At 38.2% G+C, this 10,308-nt stretch overlaps 1 protein-coding gene across 1 annotated transcript; it reads right to left on the bottom strand.

Annotated features, from left to right (window-relative positions):
• Window positions 1–104: 104 nt before the first annotated feature.
• adck2 (aarF domain containing kinase 2) lies at window positions 105–9,329 on the bottom strand. The gene is made up of 8 exons (XM_056272591.1): window positions 8,094–9,329; window positions 7,146–7,292; window positions 5,743–5,871; window positions 5,575–5,670; window positions 3,851–4,096; window positions 1,654–1,782; window positions 1,150–1,203; window positions 105–272 (listed from the first exon to the last, which is right to left on the bottom strand). The coding sequence occupies exons 1-8, from the start codon at window positions 8,946–8,948 to the stop codon at window positions 132–134; spliced, it is 1,797 nt and encodes a 598-aa protein (XP_056128566.1). The 5' UTR covers window positions 8,949–9,329; the 3' UTR covers window positions 105–131.
• Window positions 9,330–10,308: the final 979 nt, after the last annotated feature.

The following is a 10,308-nucleotide window of genomic DNA, read 5'->3' on the forward strand; positions in this document are numbered from 1 at the left end:
TCTTGTAAATTGATCCCATATATGTACTGTTTCCTCTCTCGGTGAGGTTAAATTCCCTGATCGACACTCATTGTTTGAGCAGCAGGCGTCTGGAACAATGAGGTAAATGTTGGCAGTGTGATGGACGAGTATCAGAGGAGCGAGGTGCAGTTTTTCAGCAGGAGGGGTTTGGCGATCTCCAGGATGTCCAGGTTGGGGTCCAGCGATCTGCCCAAACCCTCCAGGACCATGATGGCAAACACCATCGATGCAAAATTACTCTCCAACTTCACCTGCCACGAGCAGAGCAAAACACACGTCACTTAATACTTAAAGTCCCCCTGTGGTAAAAATCCAGTTTTTAATGTTGTTTATATGTCTATGTGGTGTTTTTAATATGCTTTAAGACAAACCATGTGTAAATTCATAAGTCGACAGCATTGCTGAGTATTTTCTCCTTAAAACTGCAGTGAACCAAAGACTGCAGTCTCAAAAACACGGTTTGAAATCGCTGGTGTTTCTGACGTCACAAACGACCTTGTAACCAATCAGGTCAACGTGTGATCTTTAACCAGTGGATCTCTGAGCTGAGTGAGTGAGTGGAGGCGGGGCTAATTAGCATATTCATAGAACCGCGTATACTAATACTAATACAAGAGTGTAGAGTTACATTGAAACTATTTTAAGGCATGAAGAATTTTGTTTTTTTTGATAGCAGATTTAGACAGTAATTAGTAATGCAATCATTTTTAGATTGAGTAATTAGAACAGTAATCTAATTACACTGTTGAAGATGTAATTAGTAGCTAGTAATTAGTTACTTTTTTAGAATAACTTACCAAGACTGTAGATGCTACATTAAGCGACTAAGTATTATTTTACAGATCTACTAACTTCTGCTAATTTCAAATTATGTAACCATTAACATGGTTACATCTCTATTTCCTTTCTGGACAAGGACAGTATACCGTACACACATTTACAATGGAGGGACAGAAAGCTCTCGGACTAAATCTAAAATATCTTGAACCGTGTCCTGAAGATGAACGGAGGTCTTACGGCTTGGAACAACATGAGGGCGAGTCATTAATGACATAATTTTCATTTTTGGGTGAACTAACCCTTTAAGTTTGGAGTAATTTAACATCATGTAAAAGCAGCGACTCTCACCTTGTGACGGATCAGTAAACCAAAGACTCGCGACAGCAGCTCGGACACCTGAATCTAGAAAACAACACACACTGTGTGAAACACAAGGCATGTAAAGCAACATTTTATTCCCAGCAATACTGAAAAATCTCTCAGCAGAGATTATATATAGTGGCCGGTCGAAAGTTTTCAAAACTGATGATGATCATAAATGTTTCTTGAGCAGCAAATCATCATATTACAGTGATTTCTGAAGGATCATGTGACTCTGAAGACTGGAGTAATGATGCTGAAAATTCAGCTTTGATCACAGGAATAAATTACAATCTAACATATATTCACATAGAAAATATTGTAATAATATTTCACAGTTTTTACTGTATTTCTGATCAAATAAATGCAGCTTTAGAAAGCAGAAGAGACTTATTTCAAAAACATAAAAAAATATCATAATTATTCCAATCTTTTGCCACCATAGATCTATAATGAATTATGGAAGTGATGGAGGTGTGTGTAACTGCGCACCTTTCCCAGGGAGAGTGTGTCACTGAGCGCATGATCCACTAGTTCAGCCATTTCCTTCTTGAAACGCGTCACATCCTGGCACTCGTTGGCGCGGGCGTGATGAAGGATTAACTCTGCAACTCGCTCGCCCTGGCAACACAAGGTCAGGAGGTCAACATTTAGTCTTTATTAACTAAAGGGCTGGAATACACTACAAGACTTTTCAAATCTGAGCAGATTTGAAAACAATAGGCATCATCACACACTCAGGCCACAAGTGGACGAGGGAGACACATTCCCGTTTACACCTCTTAAGTCTCTTTTGTCAACTTTCAACCACTTCTGTCCTGATTTCTTCGAGGGGAGGGTCTACGGGCGGGTAAATGTATGTGTTTTTCAGTTCTTTCAATCTAATGGACAAAATAAGCTTGTGTAATTTACATATGAACGCAATCAGAGACGACGGAAACACACACGGAGAGAATCAGCTTTAGTTTCTGCTCTGACAGACACAAGACCAGCCGAACGCTGTGAGTGTGTGTTAGAAATCAGGAATGGAGAGAGAACATTGTGCTTGGTACATTTTTCATCTATAAATCAAACTTTGTTCTCCAGCCGACAGTTTAAATCCCGTCTGGCTCGAGCTCTTCTCATAATGTTACTCATTAGATCAGTAGACGGAGAGAAGACGGTCTTTAGTGGCTGTTTGAACACATTCGATCACTTGAGTGTTTACACTACGAAAGCAATCCGGTCGAATCCTCTGGAAGTGTCGAAAGTGGACAAGCTCAAAACATTTTAGACCCCGTTTACACCTGTATTTAGCGTCGTCCACTTGTGAAATTGTAATAATATTTTCCGATATTACTGTATCGACCCCAAACCCTTGAACGGTAGTGTAAATAATACTAAAATAACATTGATGCCAACTGTAACAAACACATCTTCAACATTTCAGGATGGCTTAGTACATTCATACTGAGTACTGTGGATGTAATGGTGCTTTTCCACTGCTGGTACGGCTCAGTACGGTTCGGCTCGCTTCGCTCTTTTCCATTGGAGAGAACTGAAGCCGCCAGAGTCCCGATATGGCGCTGACATATTGGAACTTGAGTCTGCGCAGTAGCGTTTTCAGGACCAGTCATGCGCAGTCGTGAGCAGGAAGTAAAGCCGCGAAATCAAGGCCCCGCCCTCACTCTGGCTGAATCAATCGCAAGCACACGCCCTGCACTTTTCTTAAGTGGCCTTGTCTGCTCCGTTCCTCTCCAATGATGTCTGCTGATTGCAGTACCTTGCTAAAATAAGGTAAATACAAGCACTGACCACATAGTCAACATTATGAAAAAAAGTCCGTTGGTGCTTCAGTGACTACTTCGCACAGAGAACCTGTCAATCACAGCTGTCAATCATGATGTCACAGCACCGTTTTTATAGCATCAAATAACTAACTAAAAACTAACTCATTTTAAAAACAAACACTTGAAATTACATCAACGTGATAGAAACTACAGTAAATGACAGAAAGTATCTTTAGAAAAAAGATATGTGAAGTGTAATTTAATTATTTAGTTGGTCTCACGTCCCGTTGAATAACATGGGGAGGCGGGGCTTATGAGCTATACTAGGACCGGTCACCAGGGGGCGATCAAGACGTTTTGGCTTCACTTTTGAGGGCTTGTGCGGCACGCTTGGGTACGACTCAGCACGGCACGGCTCGGTTCGCTTTAGCTCGGTTTGCTTTTCCACTGCAGTTAGTACCGCTTCAAAGTGGGCGGGATTACAGACTGATCGTTATAGTTTATCTGCTCCTTGGCAACCAACGAGAGGAACGTCTGCACTTCGTCCACTGACCACGATTCAGCCATTTCTTTTTTGGAAGTTTTTTTTTTCTTTCTTTTTTCTTCAAGCAAGTAGTTTTAAAACAGGTGCTACAGCGGTGGCTGTTACTGGCTATTTAAATCCAGCGGGTTTGATGTCTCGCAAATACAATGACGCTGGTAGTGACGATTCTGTCTGACCAATCAGTGATCTGCAGTGTGTTCACGTCACATTTTAGTATCGGTACGGTACGCTTGGAACCTCAACAGAGGTGGTACCATTTAAAGCGAGCCGAAGCGAGCCGGACCGTACCATGCAGTGGAAAAGCGCCAAAGCGTGCCGTACCGCACCATGCAGTGGAAAAGCGCCATAAGAAGCACAATCCACACGTGTCCTTCACCTGCTTGAGAACGACAGCGGTGAACACGTCTCTGAAGTTGCGCTGATCCGCTTGGCTGAGCTGCGTCACGATGCCCGCGTCCAGGAGCACCAGCTGCAGGGCCGGAGGAGCCGGTCTCATGCTCACCACCACCGTGTCCCACAGGTCCGTCAGCGTGGCCCTGTCCTGGGGTCCCTCTCCTCGCACACCCTGCACCAGGATGTTCCCGGGATGGAGGTCCCCGTGGACGAAATTATCCACAAACACCTGCCAGAGATGAACACAAGTTACACAGACTCCAATGTAAAGGCCCGTTCCAATGACGGTAACGTCAAAGATATACTTCTAAAAATCGTTCTAAGAATCCTCCCTGCTGTGACGAGCTCGAGCTTTTTAATCCTTAAATGGTTTGGCACCAACATATCTTGATTCCTTAGTGAAACGTCATACATGTGACAGATCCCTGAGGTCTTCCGATCAGTCGCCTTCTCGATCGCTGCCCCGAAACTGTGGAATTTGTAACCCGTTCACATCAGATTGGTGTTTCAAGTTAAAAACGCATCTATTAACTCAGGCTTTTAATTCCTCTGGGTGTTGAGCCATATTTTTCTCTTGTTGTTTTATGCTATTTTGTGTTTGTATTTGTCTTTGTATGTTGATATTACATTATTTCTGTTCAGCACATTGGGCAGAAAGAAAGAGCATTTAAAGTGGCAGACAAGCGCGCGCTTAGAATAAACAAACCGATATCAGAATAAACAGAACGATATCGTCCAAGCTAATATTGTTATCTTTATAGTTAATGTCCTTGGTGCGAACGGGCCTTAAAGATACCGATAAAGATTTAGTTCTAAAAATCATTCTCAATATTAAAGAATAGCAGAGTTCACACCACAGCTATAACGATACCGGCAGAGAAACGATATCGTTGGAATCACTATCAGAGCGATTTTATCCAGCTGATGAACGATAAAACAATAACAGCCAATCAGAATCCATCCTGCTGTGACAAGCTCGAGCAACTTTGTAACACATCTAAAATTATACTTATTATTATACTATTGTTTCTATTTTTTAATGCAACTTTTTTGTTATTTTTTATTTTATTTACCTTTAAATTACTAGATTTGATCAATAAATAATAAATAAATAAATAGTAATTTAAGAACATTCCTCACATTCATTCAACTTAAATTCAAAATAACTCACAATTTCATGCATAACCCTTTTAATTCAGCTCAAAATATCTTACATTGGGTGTCTTTGCCGACCTCTTTTGAAAAAAAATGATAATATAAGATGATATTTCATGACTCTAGATGGCGTTATATCTCTATATGGAGCAAATGAGCTGTTCCTCTGAGTCCTAAAGTCAGTTTCTCTTCAGTGTGCATTCAGATACACATGCAGACATTATAAATAAATTTTTTGGTAAAGTTTTAGCATTTTTAGTTTGAATTTTGAGCATTTTTAGGCTTTTCTATGTGTACTGAAGCATTCCTCGCATTCCATTCATTCCTAAGGGGGTCAAATTGACCCGCGAGTGAAGGATTTGTTACTTTTTTAAATTTCAACCACAAAACTCCTTGAATCCTTTAAAAAAAAAAAAAGTGTATTCGTGGTTCAAGTGCGACAAAAGTCCTAGGGTCTTGGATCCCTCTGATGAACACTCAATTATTAAAATCTTTATAATTATCGTTCTTGGTGTGAACGGGCCTTAATAACACACTGATTGTTTAACTAACCATTTTCAAGAGAAGGTCGACACCCATCCTGGCGATTCTCTGCTTGATTCCTGCTCGGACGTCAGAGCCCATGTACTTTGAGATGGGTTCACTCTCCTGCAGGAGCACAAAATAAAGCGTCAGTGAAATAAAATAGGTCACGCAATATTCAAATGAAGCCATTTTTACCTCGAACGTTTCTACCAACACCGTCCTTGTGACGAACGGTCTGAGGGGTGTCGGGAACTTCACGTATTCCAGATCTTTGAAGTTTTTTTGGAACTTTTCCATGTTTTGGGCCTCGAACCGAAGATCGATCTGCACCAAAAAGGATGTTAAAGCAAAAAAAAAACACTTGGTCGGCATGAATGTTTGAGTTATTTTAGTATCATTAAGACACTATAATAGTGTTGGGGGTATTACTTTTTCAAGTACCTTGTAAAGTAACACATTCCTTTCAAAGTTCTAACTAAGTAACGCAAGTAACTTTTTTTCTCATTTAATGTCTGACGCCTCTCCTGTCCCCATGTTGAGAGAAATCAGGAGTAATTGTGTAAATATAATGGTTAATGTAGCTCTAGACTAACGTGAACGTGCGTTTACTCATCTCACTTGCACAAAAACAGATTCAGTATTCCTCAAAATGAATAAAAACGAGAAAATGCAAACTCAGAATATTACATAACCTGCAATAACTAAATATGTTCAATTACACAAGTATATTTTATGGATTTAATCTCACTTTATTCATTACTGTCTGAGCTGCCGACCTTCGATGATCCAATTCAACCATATGTGCCAAAAATATAACTTTTTTTGTTATTAAAAAACAAACAAGCAAGCCAAGCCTAGGTGAGAAAAAGTAACGTAACATTACTTTCCATAAAAAGTAACTAATTAACACACTTAGTTACTTTTTTAGGGAGTAACGCAATACTTCCTATTTTTTATTAGAATTTTGAATTCGATTTTTAAAATGAATTTTCTATTTCATATTGATTTTAGTTCACGTTTTAGTACTATTCTTGTTTTTCCCTTTTATTATTATTTTTAAATATGTCATATAGTTTTTGTTTATTTTATTTCACTTTTAGTTATTTTAGCACAAGTTAAACTAAATGGAAATTAAAAATGTTGCTTTGGCAACTAGCTGAAATAAAATAAAATATTTTTTCAGTTAAAGTCGGCATTAAATCAAAATAACCCCTATTTACTTCGTTAGTGCACATTACTAGTCTTGTGGTAAACAATTAATCTGTGCAAATTAATCCACCAAAAAAATTGTCTTCGTAATCTTTAATCAAAATCTGAAAATGTACTTCTCCTCTGATGACATCAGTTGGAATGGAACGCCCACATTTTCTAGATCCAATCAATTCCCAGAGGGAGAAAATAAGCCACGCCCTCTATTTTTCTTATTCAATATTCCGTTTCACTCTGAAAATACGTCACAATACTGAAGTAAAGCCGGTCGCAACTTCCGGTTCACGCTGACTTCAACATTTATTTGATTTCAAGTAACGAAAATTATTTTATGGTTTTAGATTAGGTTAAATGCCATGAAGGAACGTTCTTCATAAAAGCATCAGTACCTGTTTGGTCATGAGCTTCTCAAATTCATCTACAATCTCAGGCAGGCTGAGCCACTTGATGCCGGGCAAACAGTTGAGGAATAAACTTCCAGCTTTCATTAGGATCAGATCGATCTGCACCTGCCGTCTGATTCCTGGATGAAGAACCTGAGTGAAGAAAAAACAATAATGATCATATTAAAAATCACAACAACAACAGAAAAAAACACAAACCAATAAAAAGACAATAAACCCATAAACGAATATAAACAATAAATGAATACATTTTATTCCAGCACCCCAAACCAGCTAACCACTGAAACAAGAGTGGCCCTCTACCATCACTAGTTAGGGCCAAACAACACAATCATCATCATCTTTTTTATTGACTGGAAAGAGATTTTTATTTTAAGTTAAGATTTAATCAAATTTGTTTAGTTTATAAGAAAATGATTGGTGTAAATGAGTAATTTAATAACCAAATAATGCACGGTTTTCAACAGGAATCATAAGACTGAAATGTTGACTTAAACTTCAAGATCTGCCAAAACAATCTCAGAATAATATAACTAAAAAAGGAATGTAATTTAAAAACCTATTTTACCTTGATAATCTGATTTATTTCTGAGAAAATAGTTTACAATAAGAAGAAAAAACAAAGATTAGATAAAATGTTGAGATTAAATAAAATGAGCTTATGAAAATTATGTAATTTAGTGAAGGATATTCAGTATATATATATAATAACAAAAGATTTTTCAACAGGGTAAACCAAATAAACATTAAATGTCATTTAAAAACCCCATTTTACCTTAATAATCAGATGTTTTTCAGTGTGAAAATATGGTATACAAAAATAAAGATCAGAAGATTTCACTGGGAATTGTCCGGAACATAAAAATCTTCAAATTATTCCAGATGATTGGAGGTAACGGGTTTAAACCATAAGAAAGCAAATATGATCTTTACCTTGATGGCCACGGGTATCAGACGCTCTTCCTCAGGGTGTTCGCCTGGACCAGGACTCTCTCCGAAACCCCTGTTCTTTACATCCACCGTCTCTTCCTCCTCTTTATTCATCTCCCAGAGGTCACTCAAAGCTCCTCCCAGACCAGGGATCTCCCAGGCTTCCAGGAGATTCTTCTTCCCCAACTCCTCCACCAGTTGCTGGAACGCCGGATCTTCAACACTCGCCACCTTGGCTTTGGCCCGATACACCTGTGCCACGCATCCCGACCCCACAGGCTCCTTACTGTCAAACACAAACATCTGCCTCCATCCTTCCCCAAACGCCCTCCTCAGACACAGCTTGGTGTGAATCCAGGGATGGGGCTTTACTCGCACATGCAGCCTTGAGAAGCGGTCGCAGAAGTCCTGCGAGAAGAGGTCCCGTCTGGTGCTGGCCCACTGGCCCAGTTTGATAAAAGTAGGTCCAGATGTCTCAGTGACCCACAGTAGTGCGTCCAACCAGCGGGACGCCCAGCGGTGTGATAGTAAAGTCAGGGGATACAGAAGCAGAAGGGGGCTGAACTTCAGATAAAGCACCAAGGCACGGAGTCCGAGACGCAAGACGAATACTAACCTGTGGATTTGCACTCGGGCGATTGACTTCCTCTCTGTGGCTCGGTTCTGATGGACCGACTCCTGAGCGGAGGCGTAAGTGACGCCACATGCAGTCCAGCAGAACAGTCCCACTTTGGGGGTTTGAGATAAAAGACGAGTACCTTTAAGAAGAAACACTCTACGGGACGGGATTCGAACTGATACCCTGTGAACAATGCAGCTGAAGTTCTGGAACAGGCGCTTTGTGCAGAATGCAGACATTATTGATACACTTGCTATTATTATTATTATTATTATTATTTAGGCATTCAGGATACATGTAGTTCAAATGCAATTTATAGCAGTTATTTTCAGATTTTGATCGGGCAATGATAAACAAACATTCACTTTTACAAATGGGAAATTATGTAGTGCAAAAACCTACATGCACAGCAGTGTAAACCTTTATATCTACGATTAAGTTATTATATCATAAACAGAAAGATTCAAAAGCTGCAAATACATATAACACGTGATCAAATGCATGCCTATTCTTTTTCTCCTGTAATTTTTCGCTGACAGAGCTCTGATATAGTGCTGTGTTTAGAAAGTAAACATTGTACCTCCACATTTCAACACGAATTCAGATGAATAATTCAAATATTGGTTATGAAATGTTGCTCCTCTTCTCGGGTCCGGCTGATAAATCCCTCCGTGTGACTCTTCTCAACATTAGTTCCGCGCTTCAGTGGAAGTGGAAACGATTAGTTGGTTTGTTTATTGATTAATAAAGTACAAGTTATTTTTAAAACTCAGTAAGTCATCAGCTCAGCGATAATATACACAAGATAGTAAGAAATGTAAGTAGTCATTGAGTTACGTAAAATGTAAAATACGAATAAACAAATACAGTAAAGAAATAACAAATCAATCTTGACGAAATGTTTTTATTTTTAATATAAAATATATTATTTTATTGCAGTTTTGTTTGTTATTGTCCTTTATTTTTATATTTACGTGGTTCAGGTAACAGAGGTGATTTATTTTGCGTTTAGTTGAATGATGTATTTCATTGCGTTTCTATTCAAAGTTGTTGTTGTTCTTCTTATTAGCCTATTTGTTATATAATTAAAATTGAAATAATTAAATTTTTGTAACAATTTCCTTATAGGCTATATATTACATTTTATATTCATATATTTATGTTAAACGTTTGTTGTTATTATTTTAGTGGTTGTTGTTTATATTAGTAATTATGTTGTATTACCTCTCTTGGGTACTATAAATGTGACATTTTTAAGATTAATAAACGACTCTTTATTTCTTAGTCTTATAAATATGTAAATTAGTCGTCTTTAAAAAGGCATCAGACCATAAATATATTATAATAAATAAATATATCATAATTAATATAGCATAATAAAGTAAATTAATAACGTTACAACAATATTAATTTATTATTTAATTAATTAAACCAAGTACCGGAAATCCAAATGTGGGCGGACATGCATTCGATGTAAACACTCACGATATAACAGCATCCAAAAAGAAATAGTAAGTAAAACCGCTTTTAAAATTATTAAATGTGAAGTTACAGGTATTTGTTTGTTTGTCTATGCATATTCATGTCATATTATATGCT

Source organism: Rhinichthys klamathensis, unplaced genomic scaffold (assembly GCF_029890125.1).
Source record: "Rhinichthys klamathensis goyatoka isolate OS25496 unplaced genomic scaffold, OSU_Roscu_1.1 h1tg000341l_1, whole genome shotgun sequence".
NCBI classification, from domain to species: Eukaryota; Metazoa; Chordata; class Actinopteri; order Cypriniformes; family Leuciscidae; genus Rhinichthys; species Rhinichthys klamathensis.